This window comes from Corapipo altera, unplaced genomic scaffold, assembly GCF_003945725.1.
Source record: "Corapipo altera isolate COAL_440 unplaced genomic scaffold, ASM394572v1 61411, whole genome shotgun sequence".
Classification (NCBI taxonomy): domain Eukaryota; kingdom Metazoa; phylum Chordata; class Aves; order Passeriformes; family Pipridae; genus Corapipo; species Corapipo altera.
In genome coordinates, this window is record NW_020884875.1 from 13,955,556 (window position 1) to 13,979,175 (window position 23,620).

Here is a 23,620-nt window from a genome sequence, read left to right on the forward strand (position 1 = left end):
CCCATTGGTCTCATCAGTGAACAGAATTCCGCAGAATTTATCTGGGACAAATAAAACAAACAAACACTAAGGGAATGGTAATACTTTCAAATAGTATCTAAATGTTTTAGTGAACATCAGGTTCACTAACAACTCCCTTTTATTGTTCTCAAACTTTTGCTCTGTCTTCTCTTACTGCACCCATCTGCATTTTGCATTCAGCATCGTGTCCACCAGTGCTCTTCTGGGCTCTCTCAGCTTTACATATACACAAGTGAAGGTACACAGTGGAACACTAGGATCAAAGTTATTATATTTGTATGTATGTTATTATTTGTAAAACCATTAAACATTAAACAACATACTCCTTGTAACCACATAGAGAAGTAATGTAAGGCCATCTGAATTAGCCAGTCTTAAAAGAGTGTCCTACTGGGGAAAAAGATTCAGCAAAAATTGGTTAAACCTTGTATGACTAGACACCTAGGCACCTGAAATACTAATAGTCAAAAAGACACATACAGAAAGTAATTATTTCAGATCAAGCATTCGGACCTTGTGACAGATTTCTAAGCAGTGCTGGCATAGTACTCCATGTTCCAAAAGAATGCACCTCCCTGGAACAAATGTTAATGGCTCAGAATTAAAGAAAGATAAATAAGTGGGTTAGTACAGAATGAAGTTGTCAAAAAAGGGCTATAGTTTAACTCCTCGTGTTCTGTCATGATAAAAGATGTGCCAAGTCTTTACCATCTGTGTATATTCTCTCTCTAAAAACTGCTATCAAACCTCAAATTCTATGTCTTCAATTGTTTGCCTATCAGTTTTAGTACAAATTAAAGTAGTTCTCTATAACGGCAGCCTTGAGAAAAACATACTTGCAGAATGCCTTGAATTCAACAACATTGGTAATTGCTAGGTGGTGTTATCATTGTATAAATCATGATAAGCCTTGACATTTCAGATATGGTCTAGAAATCCTTTTCTCTCCTAACACTTAAATTATTTCTCAGTTCTTCTCTTTTTATCATTTAAACATCACACGAGAGGTTGCTCAGACAGGTCAGGGTAATGAGACAGCTAGAACAAGGACACAGGGAAACTGAGAAATAACTCCTTCCTTTCTTACCTCTTCCTGCTTACACATCATTTTCCCCTGCTTCATGTGACTGCTTAAAGCTGTTGTTAGCGCTCTGTAACCTAGGCAACAGAATCACTATCATATGAACTAAATGAAAGAAAAACAAAGGCAGAAGAGAGGGGCAAATCCCCCAAAGCACGTTTTGATGGCCTTATTTATCAGAAGGAGCTTTTCCTTCGGCTTTAATACATTTTAAAAGTCAAACTAATACACTTACAAAGCAACACTAAAGTGATTCGAGAGACACAAAGAATGGAATGAAACAACTACAAAGGGAGCTTAGCACTTCACTGACGTCTGGCACCCCAGCTGTACCTCCTGCAGAGCTTCTGCCTTAGGGGCTCAACACAAAGCTCAGCTCAAGCTGCTTTGGCCTTGCACTCCAAAAAAACCCAGAAGTCTTCGGAAAGTTTTATGCCACAGCCACCTGTCCTAAAAGATCTAAGCAATGCAGATGTTCATCGTGGAACAAACTGAACCTACTTTGTAATATCCACAGCACTGGTGGTGAGGTTTATTACCACGAAGCAGCACACTCTCCACGGGGAAAAAAGGAAACTGACCTCTCTGCTCAGAGATGTCTCCCGGTCAACTCAAATAAAATAATAATAAAGGTCAGAAAGTCAGTTCTGCCCCTAGAATAGAGGAGGGCAGGCATGATGGGTGAAATGGATAGGAAGAAAATGTAAACTGAGTGGTGCATGGAAACATCTATGTTTACAACAGATTAGTTCTTTTCTAGTATGTCCAAAGAGCTATAAGCAAAGATAAGGTTTAGTGAACTAATTTCTTTGATTCATGAAATATTTTATAATTACTCTCACATGATCTATTTCCATTGCAGTCTCAGATGATTTAAAATTTGTTCACTGTATAGTGTAGTTCAACTCCAGCCAGCAACTAAGTACCACGCAGCTGCTTGCTCACTCCCTGCCCCTGGTGAGATTGGCAGAGAATTGGAAAAGACAAAACCCGTGGGTTGAGATAAGCACAGGTTAATAACTGAAATAAACTAAAATATGATAATAATATGAATAATAAAAGGAAAAAGAGAGAGGAATAAAATGCAAACAAACCCCACAAGTGATGCACAGTACAACAGTTCACCACCCACTGACTGTGCTCAGCCTGTCTCTGTGCAGTGATCAGCCCCTCACAGCCAACTCCCTGCAGTTTATATACTGAACGTGGCATCCTGATGTATGGCATAACCCTTTGGTCAATTCAAGTCATCTGTCAAAGTTATGCTCGCTCCCAGATTCTTGTGCACTTCCTCACTGGCAGAGCATGGGAAACTGAAAAGTCCTTAACATACTTACTGCACTACTCAGCAACAACTAAAACATCATTGTGTTATCAACATTATTCTCATACCAAACCCAAAACACAGCACTTTACCAGCTACTAAGAAGAAAACTAACCCAGACAAAGCCAGAACAACTTTATATGATTTTTCTAGACCATACTGTATGTTTTAATAGCTGACCAGAGCCATGCTAAAAGACTCAATGTTTCAAAAGTAAAGAGAGGTAATAATTCTCTAGTAAACTGTGCTTGTGCTTAAGGTTGTATCAATGTCCTGACAGAACCATATAGACTCCCTTCATTTTATCCCTGTTAAATGACAGCGGATGCGAGGACTTCTGGATTGTTGATTTCAGTTCTCAGCTCTTGGATAAACTCACATCACAGTCAATCACTTTATATAATCACTCATATATACAACCATATGTACCACAATATTTTCACATACCAAACAAGGTCCACATGCAAATCAGTTTGTTTTTTCCTCTGCTACTTGCCATTCAAAAATCGTTTCGGAAATTCAGTGTTTGATGATCAAGACATATTTTTGACCTTTTTTTTTCTTTTTTTTAATTGGCTTGCCTTTTCCAATTAAAACACAAAGAAACAACTCATGTCCCAAAATCCTGGCTGCTGCTAATCTCATAATTCTGTAGCTAACTAGCATGTTCTTTACTAGTCTTCGGCAAAAATATTTGCAACATCTGTGATTCACTGCATCTCATTTAAGGAGTACCCAATATAGACTGCACAAGACTGAGGGAGTTGGCTGATGCAGTTGCAAAGCCACTCTCCATGATATTTGAAAAGTCGTGGCAATCAGGTGAAGTCCCAGGTGACTGGAAAAGGGGAAACGTACCCATCTTTAAAAAGGATAGAAAGGAAGACCCTGGGAACTACCAATCTGTCAACCTCCTCTCTGTCCCTGGGAAGATCATGGAACAGATCCTCCTAGAAGCTATACTAGGGCACATGGAGGACAGGGAGGTGATTCGGGACAGCCAGCAGAGTTTCACAAAAGGTAAGTCCTGCCTGACCAACTGAATGACCTTCTAGGGTGGAGTGACTACAGCAGTGGACAAGGAAAGGGCTACAGATGTCACTTATTTGGACTTCTGTGAAGTTTTTGACATGGTACCCCGCAATATCCTTCTCTCTAAATTGGAGAGAGATGGATTTGATGGGTGGACTGTTGGATGGATGAGAAATTGGTTGGATGGTGGAATCCAGAGGGTAGGGGTCACCAGCTAAGAGTCCTAAAGAATGTCAGTGACAAGTGGTGTCCCTAAGGGTCCATACTGGGATGAGTGTTATTTAATATCTTCATAATTGACCACAGACAAGGGGATCAAGTGCACCCTCAGCAAATTTGCAGATGACACCAAGCCAAGGGGTGCAGTTGACACACCTGAAGGATGGGATGCCATCCATAGGAACCTGGACAAGTTCGAGAAGTAGGTCCATGGGAATCCCATGAGGTTTAATAAGACCAAGAGCAAGGTGCTGCACCTGGGTCGGGGCAAATCCCGGTATCAATACAGGCTGGGGGATGAACAGATGGAGAGCAGGCCTGTTGAGAAGGTCTTGGGGGTTCTGGTGCATGAGAGGCTGGACATGACCCAGCAATGTGGACTTGCCAACCAGAAAGCAAAATGTATTCTGGGCTCTATCAAAAGCAGTGTGGCCAGCAGGTCAAGGGAGGTGGTTCTGCCCCTGTACTCTGCTCTTGGTGAGACCCCACCTGGAGTACTCTGTACCTTCAAGGGTGCTCAGCTCAAGAAGGACATGGATCTGTTGGAGTGAGTCCAAAGGAGGGCCATTAAGCTGATTAGGGGGATAGAGCACCTTACCTATGAGGAAAAGCTGAGAGAACTGGATTTGTTCAGCCTGGAGAAGAAGAGGCTTCAGGGTTACCTAACTGCGGCCTTCCAGTACCTGAAAGGAGCCTTCAAGAAAAATGGAATTCAGCTTGAGGCTGTGGTCGGTCCATCTAGGAGCCAGCTGGAACTGGTTCTTTTTGACAAGGAGACAGCTTCTGGTAACTTCTCACAGAAGCCACCCCTGTAGCCCCCTTGCTATCAAAACCTTGCCATGTAAATCCAACACAGTTGCAGCTGTAAATGGGGTTGTAGTAGTGTTCTTCCCTAGTCAAAATACATCAATGATCTTGCTAGCTGAGTAAATCTGGATACACAGAAAACCAATAAAATTGCCAAAAAAAGGTCCTTCACTCTGTCAGAGCTTTAACGTTATAAGTATTCTATCCAAGAAGTTACTGAGGATGCAAACTGTTACTTAAAAATAAAAGTAAATAAAATTAATAGATCATATCTGCAGGCATGGAGTCTGCAACATTTCTGCAAAAACTGAAGCACTTTTTGTGACTGATAGACAATGTTTAACAGCACAAGAAGAAACTTGCTAAGTTTATGGTGAGAATCTGGTGAAAAGGCAACACCAAACATTTACCTAGGGTTCAAACGCATTTGAAAGCTTTTATGTTTTGGGACATTTGCATTTGCATTCCAGTCATGAACACAGGCTACAGGGGACTTAAAACTACAATGTTTTGATTTACCACAACCAAATGCTTAACCTCTTTTCCATGAAACATACTTAGTCCTCTCTTGTATATCACAGCATAAAGGTGGTTTCCTGGGAAAAATCTGAGTGTGTGAAACACGATTTTTATTAATTGCTCTAGGCATCTGTTGTACTTTACAGTAACTTGCTTTCAACATTCACTCTTCTTAGGAAAAAGTCTGTTTATGATATAATTCTTAGACAACTGCAAGTCTTTCCCTTAAAAGGAATCTCTACATTGTTTAGCATCTGGCATCCATATTTCCTAACTGTAGTCTCACCATGAGGAATCCTTGGGATGCCCTGACTTCCAGACAATCTTCTTGAAAAATGGTTATCTTATTTTTAAAATATTGTTCTAGAACTTGGATTATGACCCTTTAAAAAATAGTGAAAAAAATTCAAACTAGAATGTCTTAGTAGACCTGGAGTCTTTGCTCAGAATTCATCACCAGGCATCTCAGCCCTTGAGAGTGCTAGATATTAGCGTGCCTTCTTGTTGTGTTAGATATTACACAAGCATACATTAAAACTGCTGTTCCTGCCTCAAAGTGAGTACATTTACAAGACTAGGAAAATCATCTACAAACACAGTAAACAAGTCCAAACACGGAGTGTTACTTCTGATTAAAGAAGAGAACCCATAGCCACTGCTATTACAGAGGTAGTGCTATTACTTATTGACGTACTACAATCCTATTTCATTACCTGTGGTTCCTTATTGTGTTGGCTAGGATCTTTTTCATAACTCTCTGCATAGATCCGGAGAGTAGCTCTCACATGACTTGAAGCACTCATTCTGAAGATGAGCCTGGAAGCATCTGAAAAAATAATCCGTAGCCCCTAAGAGAGAAGAAGAAACAGCACATATGTAGGGTGGTAGTACCTTTACAAATCACCATTCACTGCTTTAAAATAAAAAGTGAAAGGTAGAGGCATTTGGATGCAATTCCTCTTTCCCTGGAACTTTGGACAACTCATTCATTCCTCTTTTTCTCCATTAAAGACTAGAAATTATGTTGTACATTCCCTCCCACTCTTCATAACAAATACTCTCTTACTGCTGTTTTTATTTTCTTGACCTGGTTTGTTCTTGTTCTATGTGGCAGAGCGCAAAATCGGTGGCCTGAGAAATAGGTATAATATCTCCAAGGATGAGTGGCCTAAGAAATACAGAATCCCAGGATCAAAAACCAGTTGTCAGCAGTGAATACAAAAGACAGGACCAGCTGCTGGCCCTCAAAGACCACGCACTAATATCTGACTGCAAGAATTTCAAGAAGTTTGTAGTACAACTTCGAAAACTTTAGGTGTAATTAATTTCAAGTACACTAATTAATGCATATTAACTGTGTGTATAATAAAAGTGATTGATTAATTTATTAATTAACTGTGAATTTGCTCTTTGCTCCCATCTTCACCTCTTTTTTTCTTTCTTCCTTCCCCATTTTGCACAGCATATATAAAACAGAGTCTATATACCTGGATCCACAGTTTCTCTACAGGGGGGCCATTCAGGCCAGAGAACCAAACTGCACAGATGAATAGTTATAGTGTTGCAATATTCTACCAGTTCTGCACTAATATGAAGAACTGTAAATGGTACCCTCAGACTAAGTGTCACCTCTGCTTTGCCACTGAATTTCAGTTCCCCTTAGTCCTTGCTGTTGTCAAACACCTAGTGCATAAACTGAGACCCTTGTTACTTTTGTTTAAAAGGCAGTAAACCATTAAAAAATGAGAGAAGGGAATTAGAAGAGATGCATTTTGTTCTTCCAGTTTTATCAGCACCTTGAGAAGACACTGATGTTAGAAACCCGGTACTCCAATATTCTAAAGAATAAGTAAAACCGTTGTTTTCTCAGTTATATGCCAAAACATCTTCAGCACTATATAATGCATTGATTGGTTGATAACTACAGAATCATAGTATGGTTTAGGTTGGAAGGACCTTTAAAGGTCATCCCATCCAATCCCCCTGCAATGACCAGGAGCAAGATCTGGTTGCTCAGAGTGCCATCCAAACTGATCTTTAATGTTTCTAGGGATGGGGCACCCACCACCAATCTGGGCAACCTATTCCAGTGTTTCAACACCCTCACTAAAAAAAAAGTCTTCCTTATACCTAGTCTGAGTCTACTTTTTTAGTTTAAAGCCATTACTACTTGTCCTGTTGCAACAGGCTCTGCTAAAAGGATTGTCCCCATGTTTCTTACAAGCCCCCTTTAAGTACTGAAAGGCCACAATAAGGTCTCCCTAGAGCCTTCTGTCTCTTAGTGAATGGGCAACTTGTATCTTTCATCCTTATAATTCAAATTTCACAAAAAAATGCAACTGGTTCCATTCCTGGCTTGCTGGATCCTCAGGAGCAGCATTGTTATGTGCTTGTGTTTGCAAAAGCTAGCACAACAGCACTTAAAATAAAAATAAAAACAGTCTTCAAGAGCAGTAGAATGTTTAATTTAATGTTATGCCTTATTACTGCACTGTGATATTCCTGTGTTTCAACAGATAAAATTAATTAGAAGCTACAATCTTAGTGTATTATTTGTGGCCTATTTTCTTGTTGCTGTATTTGTTTTCCAAATATGTAATTTATTAACACTGATTAATTAGCATGTAGCCAGCTTTTCATTCACTGAATATAAAGTGCTCTCTCCTACCTACCAGGGAACAAAACTTGGAACAAGTTCCTGCATACATAGCTGGAAAATCCACATGAAGCTTAGGATAGCCTGGAAGAGGCATCTGCATTTAGAGGATGAGCAAACTACCTGAGGAGAATGGCAGCAGTGAACTCTTGTTTCATTGGCATGGATCAACATCCTCTCCTATTTTATCGTGCTTGGAGAATCCCACTGAGCTCCACACGGAGCTAGAAATGTGTCTTTGCCAAAAGGCAAACTGGTTGAACTGTACTCTGAATAATTAAGAGCTTCTCCCTGTGACAAAACATGCTTTCTGATTTTATGGTCTCCTTTTCAGAGTCCATCTGAAAACAGGCCAAGTCATGTTTCTCTGTTTGTGTTACACAGTGACATGAATTAGCAATTATATGCCAATATAGAGCAAGGGCTCTAGATGAAAATTAAGGGAAAGAAAAGTGCAATGAAAATCCACAAGCTGTTTTTTTAAAGTACACAGGTCACAAGTCTGCCATGCCTATAATTTTCCACTGGACTTGGATATGACAATATCCTCATATCTTGTTTCAATAGTAATACACAAAGAGAGTAGCACAGTGGCAGATGAGCTGCTTATGTTTTCTGGATGCAACAATGAATGTAAACTACAAAGACTTTCAGTAGAATGGCATGACAACAGTTTTAATGGCTTGTAATATCATTTGCTAGGATCTGGTGAGGTCAAGTAATTAGAAAACAAGAGAAACCAGGACAAAAAATATAAATAACATAAAATCAGGACAAATTTTAATATGAGTCATAGCTCATATTCAAGATACTTGAATATACATTTACACTTGGCAAAAGTGCATGGTTACTCTTGAGCATATAATGAGTTTCAAAACACTGAAGGCTAAGTTTGAACTGCAGTTCTTGATAGCTAAGGAATCTCAATATAGGCAGAGCCCAGAAGGAACTGGTGATTTGGACTAGAGAAGTCAATTGTGCCCACAGAGGGTACAATCTACTAAAGTCCTCTGCATGCTATTGGCTACAATAGATATTTTACCTTAATTATGTAAACCCTGTGGGTCACTAAGAGAAAGAAAATTTTGTAATACATGCACATAGACAGAAAATAGAAAAAGAAAAGATCTTCTTTTTATATGACATTTTCCACTGTTCTGGAAAGGGAACCCTCCCTATACATGCATTGCTCTCAACAGAGACTTCATCCCATCCTATGTTCACTGTGACGCTACTGTCTCCAATTATGTACAGCAAGTGCAAGCTAAACCAGAGGTGGATTATCTTATCCAGACCAAGCTAATCTTAAGTAGAAAATGCAGTATCTATCAAAGCAAAGAAAACATCACCCTATAAATAAATGGACAGTCTTGCCAGCTGAACTTTAGAAACAACACTGTTGGAGACAACATGACAACTGCGAAACCTTGTTACTCCATCACTACAGCCATACCTGTCTTTTGGTCACAGTGCCATCCACAGGATCTACGAACTCAAAGCTGTCTGTTCTTTCCACACTGTAGATACTGTTACCCACAGCAAACTGCTGATGGCTGAATGATTTGTCAGTGATCAAAGCTTCCAGGTCTCTCATTATGAAATATGCTGTTCTGGGTTCCAGCGCTTCATAATCAAACCTTGTATATATATCAAAAAAAAGGCAGAATCAAGAAGTAAGTCCTCAGAGCCCCAGAGAAGACAGTTCTGCTTTCACAGAACTCTATATACTCAAAATTAGCAATTTATTGCTCACTTCAAAAATAGAAGTGGACCAATGGAGCACTGATTGCAAATTAAATCACCACACATGTGTAAGTCCTGTGCAATCTGACTATTACATGTGTGCAGAACAGTTCTGCACTGGCCACCTGACTCTGAGTCAACAGAAATAATTCAGAAAATGCATAGTTTCTAAAGTAGCATAGAAAACATCACTGATACACAGCTACCTTTCCAAAATTAAGGACACAGTGCAGTGCTCAACAGACAAGGGAGATAGAGAAAACTTTGCTACAAGTTCTGAGGAACAGCTATATGCAAAAAACCTTACAAATTGCAAGCTCCTCTGTATTAAGTCTGTTTTAAGAGAGGGGCAGAAGCTAAAATGTAAAAGACATGTAGAATTCACCATTTTGAGACCTTAATAAAAATAAGTAAATGTTTGGATCCTTGAAGGAATTATCCTAAATTGAAAGTAGGCATAGTTTCAGTTTTCACTAAAACACTGTCATATGGAAGCACTGGCAGAAAAAAATGTAGGAGTAAATGTAACTGAGATTGATTCTTTTTCAATGTCATGTAACAAGCTACACCTACATATTTCACAAGTAAATAATTAAAATCTTTCTGCCATTCAATATCAGAAAATTCAATTACTCATATACTAGCAGCAACATATATATGCTGTTCTTTCTTCTGCCACTTACTCATCAGGAAAAACCTGCCTACAGAACAGTGATAATCCATGGCAGATTTTCATTCAGCAAATGCACACCTAAGTGCAGCTGAGCATATCTAAACAAACAATGACTGTAGCAGAATTCTCCTATCAACTGCATAAGTTCCTGAGCCTTTTCCTCATTTTTCTCACCTGCAGTAGTAGTGCCGGCCAAATTTTGCCCAGTGATCCCTGACAATCTCCTCCACACTCTGCTTTCGGGCTGCTAGGATTGAAAGCCAAACTAGCACAGCCCACAGTCCATCTTTCTCTCGAAGGTGATCAGACCCTAAAGAGACAGACATAAAGTGCATTATTTGGTATCACTGTAAATCAGAAAACAAGGTAAGGAAGCTGGGCAGATGTCTAATTTAACTTTGTATGTCACATAACAGTCATCAATAGTACTAATCTCAGCACCTCTAATATATTCCAGTCAGACAATCAGAAATGAAGTTTAAAATATGATTTATTAATACATGACAAAATCTGTATTTCTCAGGTTAAATAAAAATATGTACAAGTATTTGAAAAGAAACAGTAGTAGTCGGAAAACAATTTTAGCCATGATTCCTGGTCACTGAAGGGTGTTTTCACCTCTGCTACTGTTTTCCAGAATGGGGCTAGATATGCAAACCTAGCCATGAACCAGAATGTTCTGTGTTCAGTCATGCTCAACAGCATCTTCTTATCTCTGCAGATGTTCATCTGTCAAGCTGCAGTGAAAGAATTTTCAGAATGTTCATGGTCTCCCATCAGGACAAAATCCAAGAGCTTGAAAAGATTTTTCTGGCAAAAAAACCCCAAAGCAAACCAGAGAATGGCACTTTTCCTCCTTTCTACATTTCTCTATACCATCTAAAGATGTTTGGATGCCCAGATCTAAACCCCTTCCTAGGTTTATATTTCAGAAGAGAGAAGTTATTCCAACAATGAAGACCAGTAACAATTTTGCAATATCCCATAGGATTTAGCATATAGTCTCAGATCCAATTAAGATCCAAAATCCCTGACATTCAGTAGTAATGAAGACAATTATATAAGCTCATAGACTCATGAAAATTGAAGAGAGATCAAATATGTGGCCACTGCTCTGGTATAATATACTAGATTTGGCTGAAGTTTGTTAGCTGCAACCTTATGGTTTTCTGTCTAGATGCACATTATTGAAATCCTGAGTACAAAGTAAGTGCAGTAATTCAGACATTTTCTCCATTTTGTTTTCTCCATTAATTAACTACTGTTTATAGAGGCAACCAGTTGAACTGTCTGTGTCATCAGAAGATACTCAGCAAAATCCTCCAGAGAGGAATCTAAACAGTTTTAGGTTGAAAACCTGTTTTCCAAAGTATCCTCCTTCCTCAAACACAAAAATCCTATTGCAGCAAGACTGCTTTGCAGTGCTGTGGTTTTACATAACAGCCTGCAAGGTCCACACAGTTAGCTGCATTTTGCTACTGGTAGAGGACATAGTTCCCATAATGTAAATGGATTATTTTTTACTGCTGCAACAGTCAATTGCTATGTCCAGACTCAGACTGAAAAACCTGGGAAAAATTCTCAGAGCATGTTACCATTCATAAAGAAGTACTCAGCTTACACAGGCTTAAACGGAAGAAAAGTTTTCAGAGGTAGTAGCTTGAGAAACAAAGTAAGTTCATGCAAATATGTTCATATTATGATTTTTCTGCTCTTTGAAAGCTGTTGCCCGTATATGCTGGCTTTTACGTCTAACTTAGATATCTGAGATATCCAATTCTGACAGGGACAGCAAGCCTTGAGGGCCATATGCACATATGCCTCTTTGGAGGCTTTCATTCATTTTAGCAACAGCACATAATTATATTCCCCACTAGTTCTTCTTCTGCATAATCTTTCAGGGAAAGGTGGCTGATGTTAATAGAATCTGGAAATTTGGAACGAAGCAAGTAAATTTATAGAATTTGTAGCAATTACTGAAGTGGCTTAAACTGCAGAGAGATAAATCAGTCACACAGCTCCCCTAATCCTGATTAATAGTTTTCTGATGAAACTGAGAAACTAATTGCTGCTACTCATGCCCCTCTTTGAACTGTATGCTGGGCATTAGTCATAGAGCCAGAAAGCTACTAACTTTATCTGACAAGGTCCCCACACTGCTACAAAAATGGAAGAAGTTTTTAAAGCACTGGTTGAGTTCCAAGATCAGCTGCCAGAAAACAAGTTTAGGAAACACAGCTCTATGAGATGTTTTCAAAATCTTTTGTCCTTTTATAGTAGAAAATTTGCTTTTATTTACTTGTCGGAGCAAAATCCCTTGTGTTATAAAACCAGGGCTCTGCATTACTTGGAAATACCAGCTGGGCTAAATTACCTGGGTACACGGGCAATCGCTTTCCAATGCAGTTTGATGATAGAACGTGGATTTTTTAAAACTCCTTCCTCTTGCCCAGAGCACCAAGTTTCCCACTCTGATTACTATATGGTACATTTATATAAATATTCCATGCTGAAAGCTGAAGAACTGCCAAGTTTCAACTCCCTAAATAGATACGATTGAGCAGAAGCTGTGAAATTGATTCAAATGCCCAATACTGGCAGAAACTTGTGAGGGTCACACAGCTTAGGACATTATTAAAAGATTCGCAACGAGATAAATATTTGCTGCTAAAAATAGCTCACATCGCTGAAGTATTGGTCATCTACAAACCAGACTATGTTTTACTAATAAACCTGCTGGCATATGAGGACACTTTTCAGACAGCTGCATTGAATTGAAAGATGATAAGGAAAATGAGGCAGGGAGAAAAACAAACTTTAGGCATCATAATCATTGCATAATTGCCTATGTAAGTATCACATAGTCACACAGTCACAGAATGGGTAAGGGACCACAGTAGGGCATCTGATCCAATCTCCTTGTTCAAGCAGGATCATCCTAGAGCATATGGTAGAGGATTGCATCCAGACAGTTCTTGAATGTCTCCAGTGAGGGAGACTCCACAACCTCTTGAGGAACTCTCTTCCTGTCATCTGTGTTTTTTACACAGCAACTACACATGCACTGAAGAATTTAAACCCCATGCTCAAGTTCTCTGGATGCCCATGGGATTGAATCTTGAGGGTCCAGATTTGCCTTTAGATGGAATTGGATTAAACTGGAGGTCAAAAGGCTTTCTGCACTGAAGTGCTGCAGGTACAATAAAGTTCATCTGACAAGAACATACTGCGATGCAGAGATATTGCTGTAGAACAACTCTCCGTCCTGGCAGCAATACGTTGTTCAAGCACCCTCTCAATTCACAAGAGACAGGGTTTATCAGTAATCTGAAGAATTAAAGATAGGATAGGAGCACCAGATTAATACAAGAATACAGAGAGTGCTAGGAATGCAGAGACTGTTCTGAGATCAGGAGATAGGAACCGCAAATTTGGAAGAGAGGCTATAGTACAAAATGCAATTGTTTTAGGGCCCTACAGAAAGATACAAGCAAAGGAAAAAGTCAAGGGTAAGAACAGAGAGAAGTTAGGGGAATTTTATTACCTATCTGGAACAGACAAACCCCAGATGCCCTTCCTTGACCTCCATGAGTGTTTCCCTTCCCAAATTAAACCACTATCGGATATTGAGGATAATAAACTTAGCCAATACAGATCACAATGTCCTCACTTTTCAGTAGATCAAGATCTCAACCCCCCTGTTTGTTTTACATACCTCTAGAGATAAAACTGCATGAAGCAGGATATGCTGCACTCTGTGGGCTAAGGTATCTAGATGTACTTCAGCCTATGGGAACTCACCATCAAAACTCATACAAGTTCCTTCCAGTTAAAACCCACACTTCCCTTTCTTCAGTATGATGTTAATGGTACGATATTTTTTCAAAATAATTGAGGTGCTAATGAGGTCATCCTGGTGCCTCTAAACCCACTGAAGTTTCGTGAAAGTATCCGGTTTTGCATGAGCAGGAGGAACTTCAAATATTTAGAGGGAAGAGGTACAGAACTGGCCTGGTGAAAAAGCATCAAAAAGCAGTGAGAGTTGAAAACTCCCAGTTCACACCTCTCATGGGCAAATAGAGGCAGAGTTCAACAACACACCACAACAAATAGCAGTATATTCTGACAGGTCAAGATCTTCCTACCCTTCTCTTCAAATTAAAAATCATTGAGTGACCTTGCAGAACACCCTGTAGAGAAAGTATCTATTCAAAAGATACTTCAAGGCAATACAAACCTGCGCCACTCACAGTGATTAGTCAAGGCATCCAGGTTGCTAATCATGGGACATTGGTTACCATTCACAACAAAAAGAAAATTAACATTCATTATTAATTTAAATTCTCTTCCTTCTTACTTACAGACATCTAAAGAAATCTAACACATTTTTGGTTCTTCCATCACAGTCCATTCAGATCTATACAGTAAAGGACATATAGAGTGGCATGTCTATGGATTAAAGGTATCCTCATTTTTAAAGAAGTAGCATTCTGCTCTAACTGACCTCAACCAACAAACTGAATACTTGACTTAACTCAATTAGAGAAAAATGTAACAAGTTTCACTGCATGGTAAATAATTTTCTACAAAAAGCTGCAGCCAAAGAATTTCACATTCAAAATAAAGAACTCCATGGAACTCACATCAAAATATAGAATAAACTATTAACCAGGTATATGGTTAAGTTATTCCAGTACATGATCCTGTGCCAGAATCCAGCAAAAGAAAAAAAAGACCCATTCTGAAATTTATTCAGTTTTTCTCATAAACTAAAACCATATTTGTGCAGATTTACAGACTACATATTTTAATTGTCTGCTCTAATGCTTCCTGTCAGCACTATATTTCTGATGACTCAAATTTGTTGTTCATTTTGCATTCTGTTGCTTGACTGGTTCTTGTGACAGATAAGGGAGAAATACCCAGGGAAAACAGAGATGGTAATACGTAACTGAATTTCTTCTAATGATGATTTTATCTGAGGTTTGAGTAATTGTGATGTTTCAAAAAGGGTTGCTTGTAACAGGTTTGTTTACACACACCATTGGAAATACCAATCCTCATACTTTGTACACCTAATCACATTAGGAAAAACCACGTGGTTTCCATATGGGCAAAATCCCTCCAAATGCTGTTGCAGTCTGTGAAAAGACTATTACAGTGGAACCAGTGAAACCTTTCTGCATTATATTCAAGTCAGAAGAGAGTGCCAGGCACCTCCAAAAGCTGTCTGCACAGTAATAAGTTTGCCTGACACTTCTGAACATCTGTCTTCTGCATTTTTCACACCTCTGGTGGAGGTGATGGACACACAGTTGAAAGATGACCCTCAAAATGTGAACAACAGACAGTTCTCCAGCACAAAACAGTTCCAGCACAAAACAGTTAATTCTCTGATTCTTTTGGGTTTGACTTGAGGCATCCAGAAAATTAAAAGTTGTCAATAAAATCTGTGGCAATTTTAGAGTATGTATTACTTACCAGTGCCAAAACTCTCCTCTCCACAAAGTGAACAACGTCCAGAGTCCATAAGATTGGAAAAGTATCTCCATCCTGCTGGTGTCTCATACACAGGAACCTTCATTACTTTGGCCACTCTGGAATAAAACATCACAAGATTAAGACAGTGCTTTTCTTACGTATGATATAAGGTCATTAGGGGAATATTCTAGGTCTCACTACACTTTCTGACAGCTGGGCTGTAAGTTAAAAACAAACAAGAACAGATCAACAACACCATTCAAAACTGATCCTTGTCTCAGAACCCAACTTCAACCAGAACCCAGGTATGTTTATATACTAAGTGCAGCATTTTGGAAAATGTAGGACGTTAGCTCAATAGGCTTTACCAGTATCTTTCTCTTCTTACTGAGTAAGAAACAGTTAACTCTAGATACATGGTTTTGTTATACTAATATTTTTAATGAAAGTTAAAGTACCATATTGAAGTACCTTCCTTTACAAAATACAGGTGGTCAAAATCAATATGCTTGAAAGACTTGTACTTCTGTTAATATGTTCAAAGCCCAAGACAATACAAGGATGTTTCCATGATACAGAATGCCCTTTAAAAACCTTTCCCAGTCTCAGACTGAATCTGAACAAGAACCGTTCCCTGATTTCCCGTTTCCTCTGACACACAAGATGGGCCCTCTCACTATCTGGGTGACGTGCCAGTATTTTCAAGGACCAAAATTAACCACCATATAATTTAGATGTGTGTTCTCTTCCCCAGGTTATTAACTGGTAACTATTCATATTATAAGCTATGATGAAAAAATCCCTTATTGGACTAAAAAACAAGAAAGAAAGAAAGAAAACCCACCCAACAACTCTAAAGAACTCACCACCAAAATGGGATTTATGTAGAATGAATATTACCAATCTTCTTTTTTCTAATGATATTTGCTGGTTTTCATTGTGTGCCTAGGATTTTCAGGACCAACTGTTTTATAATACGAAAAATAAGAATTGATATACAGTGAAGCAATCTGACCAACTAACAAAGACCTTATGATTGCTCCAACATTCATACCTAACAAACATTTCTTGAAGCAAGAAAATTTACATAATTTTAACTGCAGTCAAGCCCAGGCAAAGCAGATCAATCAAAGCTGGATTCAACGCACTTAATACAATCCACCCAGAAGTTACATGTCAAGGTGAAAGCAGTCATCACTCTGATCAACAGAGAGACACCTGTTTCCTGACGGTACAGCACTCTGTCTTAAATTAGGCACATAAAGTAGATGGGATGAACTGTCTAAATATGCCAGCACTAACCCCTTCAAAACCTACCTAAATGACAGAATCACAGAATCATCAAGGTTGTAACAGACCTCAAAGATCATCTAGACCAAACATCAACCTAGAATGACCATAATCACCCCTAAACCATATCCCAAGTGCCGCTTCCAGAGGCCACTTCAACGTTTCCAGATGGTTACTCCACCACGTCCATCAGCAATTTATTCCAATGACTAACCATTCTTTCAGTGAAAATAAACATTCCAATATCCAATCTGAACCTTCCCTCACAAAACATAAGGTCATTCTTCTTGTCCTTTCACTTGAGACATGGAAGAAGAGACCAACCTTTGCCTCACTGCAGCCTCTTTTTAGGTAGTTGTAGAGAGCAGTAAGGTTCCCCCTCAGCTTTCTTTTCTCCACGTTAAATAACCCCAGGTCCCTCAGCTGCTCCTCATATGTCTTGTGCTCCAGACCCTTCACCAGATGCATTGCCCTTCTCTAGATTTACTCCAGCACCTCCATGTCTTTCTTGTAGTGAGAGGCCCAGAACTGAACACAAGATTCAAGGTGGGGCCTCACCAGTGCTGAGGACAGGGGGACAATCCCTTCCCTCGTCCTGCTGGCCACACTATTGCTGAATACAGGCCACGATGACATTGGCCTCCTTGGCCACCTGGGCACATTGCTGGATCATGCACAGCTGTTGTCAACCAGCACCTCCTGGGCATTTTCCACCAGGCAGCTTTCCAGCCACTCTTCCCTAGCCTGTAGTGCTGCCTGGGGTTGTTGTGACCCAAGTGTAGGACCTGGCACTTCGCTTTATTGAATCTCATGCAATTGTCCTCAGCTCATCGATCCAGCCTGTCCAGACACGTCTACAAACTTTTTCTACCCTCCAGCAGTTCGGCACTCCTGCCTGACTTGGTGTCATCTGTGAACTTACTGAGGGTGCACTCGATCCCCTTATCCAAATCATTGATAAAGACGTTAAAACAGGATCAGCCCCAGTCCTGAGTCCTGGGGAACACCATTAGTGACCAGCCACTAACTGGACTTAGTCCCATTCACCATGGTAAGTGGTGACATGACAGTTCAGCCCTTACGTACTATCTCCGAAATCTTTACATTGTTAACCAACACTTATATTAAGTCCCCAAATAAACATTTCCTTTATGTAAGAAACATCCGCCGCTATCTATGTTTCCTCCTATTCAGCCTAGGTGTTAATTTTTGTACTTACGTATTACACCTAAAAAGAGTGATTTTTAAAGAGACAGAGTAACCATAGCTGATATTTATTTGAAAAGAGCTGAAGATGTACATGAAGAAAAAAGTATTATCAAAATGGTTAATCCTAAACTGAGCTTTCATATGTCTGGTTTAGAGGTAGAGGTAGGTGTATACCTCCTTGTGTTTATACAGCACTATATATATTATTGACCTTTAGAAATGCTGCTGCATAAGGGAGGTTTCAGAGTGTGCAGTAGAATAGGTTTTTGTCTGGTTCTGTAAAAAAAATCAAGAACATAAAAGGATTTAATGTCTGTATGACAGTAACTGCAGGCTGGAAACAGTACTGTACTGCCAAAAAAATAGAAAACCATAAACCAGAAAACAATAGCTAACATGTTGGAAGAACAAAACCAGTTCTCTCGAGGTAGTCTAACAATACATTAGGACTATGTTTGCTTGCAGAAATGTTCCCACATCCCGGTACTGTTTTTGGAGAAGGAAATCATTTCCCTTTCACTTTTCTGTATTCCTCTGGTCTGAGGATAAACAGCCTAGAATGAACTTACTTTGACCAGTAAGCACGAAAAACTTCCAGAGGTTGTAGCAGTTTTCAAAGATTTCTACACACTAGCCTAGCACTGAAAATACAAATGTTTTTTCTGTTGGCATGCTTCTTTTTTATTGACATTATTGAAATAAAGAATCATCACTGGAAGTCTCAATAAGTGCAGAATGCGACTTTATTCAATCTATGACCACCCAGAAAACATGAGAAGGGTTCCCACAGGAAGATGTAAAAATTCTCAAAGCTGCAGACTCAGAGAAATAATGTATTGCATCAGATCAAACAAATAATCACACAAAATACAGGAAAACACCCTCAGAGGAAGGAAATTAATATGTGACTGTGAAATTACGAGATCTTCAAAGCCAAGGAAAACAGAGATAAGATGCAGGAAAGGGGAGGGTTTTTTTTTTTAATGTTCCTACATCTACATCTTTCTAAACAAAAAATGTGACTGGTATTACTTCAGTGGACAGAAATAAAAAATACATATAACCTTCATTTACTAAAACTTTTTTTTTTACTTAACCAATCTGCTTTTTTGTAGACAAAATAACTAAATCAAAGCTTTCAGTCACAAAAGCCAGGTTTTTGTTTAAAGAAGTTCCAGCTGAGACTGGTAGAATCCCTGTGGACCAAAATTTGGAAATTAGTTTCTATGTAACACTGGAAGTTTCCAGTACTATTTAATGCAGCATATGGCTTCATGACAAGTTTGATAGATGTTAGGCAAAAAATGCTTAGGATGAGGGTTTCAGGAACTTGTAATTCTGCAAGAACAACTGCTGATAAGTCACAGTAAGGATTTTCATCTATAACAAATCACAGATCCATTAATTACATTCTATGATGTTTTCAGCAATGTACCTTCACAGGACAGTTCAAACAAGACTATGTATGTACAGCTTTTCAAGTTTCTCTTCTCTTTCCAGCTTTCACTGGAATCCCTAAATTTGGTGAATCAGAAATGGAAAATCAAGTGGTTAAGAAAAAGAGTTTTGTCTATATGAGATCTCTTGATGAGACAGAATACTACTTCTCTCAGAAAGTTAGTTTTGGAACTAGTACTGCAGAGGGTTTATATCTTGCAGAGGTCTCACTCAACAGCGTAAACTTGGTATGTCCTTATATTCGTATAAGGATATACGTATAAGATACTGATGCAGTAGTGCACCTGTAAGGGCAAAACCTCAGGCTCTGAGTTGTTGGGGTGTAGGCTGTCAAAAGGCCTAACTTGATAGATGGAATATAGTTCCAGAGCAATTTAAAATAAAAACTGGGTAAAAATATGCCCTATGAATAGGTTCATTTTCCTTGTTTGAAGTAAAGGCATTCTATTTATGTCTAACCATACAGTTGATATACCTGTGTTTATGTGTTCCATGAGTATGAACTATGTAGAAAGAATACAAATGACCACAGACATTCTGGTTCTTGTCATCTTGGACATTTAATGGGACTGACTTCAAACAGTCCTCTTGATTACCTTCTTTCAGTGTAAGTGTTCACTATATCAGTGAGATTACACAATAAAGATTCTTCAGTCTCTGTGTAGCACTAATTAGCTCTTGCTAGACTAGGAAACAGAGTATTTACACTTGAAACTAAACTGAAAATACCTTAGTTATTCTGACCATATCAGAGCTAAGGGTGTTTATGTTCCCAGTATGCTGAAATACTAATTAAGGAGAAAGAGATAAATCAAAGAACAGTGAACTGTACTTTTTGCAATTACACACGTTATTTAAAACTATATTTTGTGAAATTAAAAAAAGCAGGAGTAGATGCTTTTAAATGTGGAGATAAAATGAGTTAAAATAAGAATAAAAATTCTTGTACTGTTATATAGTTAAATTTACCCTCCTACTGTACAGTTTCACTGCCATTTTTATTTTGAAGAGCTAGTCCCACACTACCTGTGCAGACCGCCCTCTTTTCTTTCAAACCTGAGGAGAATGCATACAATGCAACCATGTGAAGCAGTTTCATCCCTAGAAAACAGAATTATTGGAGAGTTTAGTACCAAAACAGAAATGTTAAGCCAATTCTTAAACTCTACAGTAAGTCTTACCTAAGCATGAGCTTGCCAGTTCATAATAAAGGTAATAATGAACATTAATTATAACCTTCATAATAAAGATCAGGATTTTTACAAACTTGCTGACAGATTAAAAAAAAATTAACAGCTAGTTCTAATATTACTGCTTCTGCACCAGGCAACTGAATTACTAACTGTACAGCTGCACAGCTGAATATCCCAGGTCTTCTTCCTTATACTTCATAGCCACCTACATGTCACCTAATTAGGAAAACAGAGGGTATAGGACTCTGGATAGTCCACATTATTTTCCTTTGAATTACAGTAAAAATACTAGCCTGCTTAAGCTGTGTAAAAAGATACCTTTCCATTAAAAAAATGTTATTTTATTTACAAGTGTTAAAGAAATATCCTTGTGATACCTTTCTTTTAGTTTTCAGTAGAGACAAAAGACTATTTTTTTCAGGTGGACTAACAAAGCAAAGTGGTCTTTGAGAGTATCTCCCAGACACCGTGGCTTTGCACTAGCAAAATATCTCTGAAATCAGCAGAATTACCCTGACTTACATTAACAAAAGTCAGAGGGAAGTTTTCTCCAACCTAATCTATATAATGCCACAAAAACCTCCTGATGAATACAAGTCATTCAAATAAAATAGATGGCCTGTGGCAAGCTGACTTTCTTGTGCCCAGTGAAACTCCAAGACTAGATGCGTCAATCGAACAAAATTATCCTGCCAAAGTTATGATGCCTATTCATCACAAAGATAAAGGTCATAACACTGGGAGAAGAGCTTTCTTTGACAGGCCTCATGATGCAAATGACTGGCCAGAGCTTTGCATTGCAGGTGAAATGCCAGTGTAAACTGGGATAAACTGTCTAGGGTAAACTGCAGCAATCCATTAATTTTGGAGTCTTAACTTGGAGGAAGAAATAAATAGTAATGAAAAAAAAAACCACTAGAGAAGCAGCTATTGCATGCCGCTGTCTCCTTCGTTCCACCACCTGTAAGTATCAGCTGACATGTGGAAGATGCTCACAGACACCTGGATGAACAGGCTTCAAAACAAAGACTAGTGTTCCGTGGACACAATTATTTTCAATCCTACTCCTCTCTGTGATGCCACTACTAAGGAAGACAAGGTGCTGTAACTTAGAGACCAGCAAGCCTTACTCTGCAGAAGGGTAAGCACTGTCAGACCCTAATAATAAGGAATTGAAGGAATTTGTGGGACAGACATGAGGGCCACTGAAGGGTAGTGTGTGGCAGCAGCATCTGATAAGAGATCAAACCTCTGTAAAGGTTTCTTTCAGAGTTACTACGGCTATAGAAAAAAAAGGTTTCCCTTTTTTTTCTAAATCTCTCCTTAGCCACTGAAGTAGCCTGTGCTATCTAATCTCCAGCTGATAAAAGCCTCATTTGATTTAAGGTCTGAATATTTTATTTCAAAGACAAGACTACAATTTGACTGAAATTAAGAAAACTTGTTTTGCTTTCCTCTTCTTTTCTTCAGGAAAAGAATTAAAGGTATCTCAAGTAAGGATCCACATCTGATTTATTAAGAAAATAATTTCTCTAGCTAAAAATAAGTCTTCACACAGTCTAGCCTTAGCATACAAATCTTTATATCTAACATTTTACCGCCTGAATTGCTTGAATTTTTTTTCTAACACTCTGGATACTTCTGAGATCGACACAACTGATTTTGTTTGCCTACATTATTTTCCCATCCCTTTAATAAAAATTTGCTTGGGCTGTTTTCTAACTATATAGTATAGACTTTTCCTTCAGTGCACTTGCAACCAGACCCAAACTTTAATGGGCTCATTCTTTTGGAGTACCCTCTTCAACATTTAGATTTCATTTACAAAAAAAAAAAAAAAATTAACTTTATTGACACCATATTAATTGCCCTTTTAGTCATCAAGTACCTAGCCTACTCTCACTGCATGACATCTCCAGTTGTTCTTCTGTGGTCTCTTCTTCCTGATGCTTGAGAGCTCTTTGCCACTTCGTTTTTCAACTTTTGAAGTCTAATTCTGACCTTTGGTCAGTTTCTCTTCATTCTTATTATTTCTCAAAATGCAAGAGTCATGAACTAAATGGTTATAACATCTATTTTCAATCCCATCTGTAAGTCTCCCCTTTTTATCTATACAACCCCAAAAGACTAAGAAATTCACAGCAGTAGCAACGACAGCACCAGCACTGGCACCAAGTATAATGTGAAATGGATGTTCTGCTTCTGGATGTTTTCACTCTGTCTGCACCACCTTCCCTTAAAAGGCTTCAACTGCATATTGTGCAAGGAGCAGAGCTAAAACAGCCACCTCCCTTATATAGTCAAGTATTACAGTGTTACTCCTTCCCAGTCTTTAATTTATTAAGTAAAAAAGCAGTGGAATGCTAAGCCCTTGCACACAACACAGATAACCAGGACACACCACTAAGATAAGATGTAAGCTGTCATGTTTGGCAGAGAGACTGTCAGGAGCATAAGGCAGAAAAAAATAGGCAGTAAACAAATGCCTTTACTTTTTGCTTTCTAATATGCTATATCTCACAAAGAGTAATTAAAAATCAATTAAAATCAGAAATCAATTTAAAAAAAGCATCTGAAGGCAATTTAACTATAAAGGATCAAAAAAATTTAGCTTTTTGTTTTGTTTTGCTTCCTTCCAACCCCTGCAATGCTTTAACTAAAGTACTTATGCAGCTGGACTGAAGGTATGCTGAATCAAGCTCTGGCGTTCAGGAGTAGTTTCTGTCCTGAAAATTGGTAACTTTAGGTGGATTTTTTTGGATGACAATAGTTCTGCGGACAGTTAGGCATTAATAATAATTGCAGAAATCATCATCAGATTCTAATCAGGACTTTGAATTTGCTTCCTATCAATGGAGTCTCATGGCACTCATGTAACGTAACTGCAGTGCCAACTAGCTGTTCCAATACTGTC

The 23,620-nt window shown here is 38.6% G+C and overlaps 1 protein-coding gene across 1 annotated transcript in view; it reads right to left on the reverse strand.

Moving 5' to 3' along the window:
* The window catches only part of PGM5 (phosphoglucomutase 5), a 71,944-nt gene that overhangs the window by 5,557 nt on the left and 42,767 nt on the right, over positions 1-23,620 (reverse strand). Inside the window, exons 7-10 of the mRNA XM_027634960.1 lie at positions 15,557-15,672; positions 10,250-10,385; positions 9,113-9,296; positions 5,717-5,851 (exon numbers count right to left, since the gene is read on the reverse strand). Coding sequence (XP_027490761.1) covers positions 5,717-5,851; positions 9,113-9,296; positions 10,250-10,385; positions 15,557-15,672 — 571 coding nt within the window. The remainder of the gene's footprint in view (positions 1-5,716; positions 5,852-9,112; positions 9,297-10,249; positions 10,386-15,556; positions 15,673-23,620) is intronic.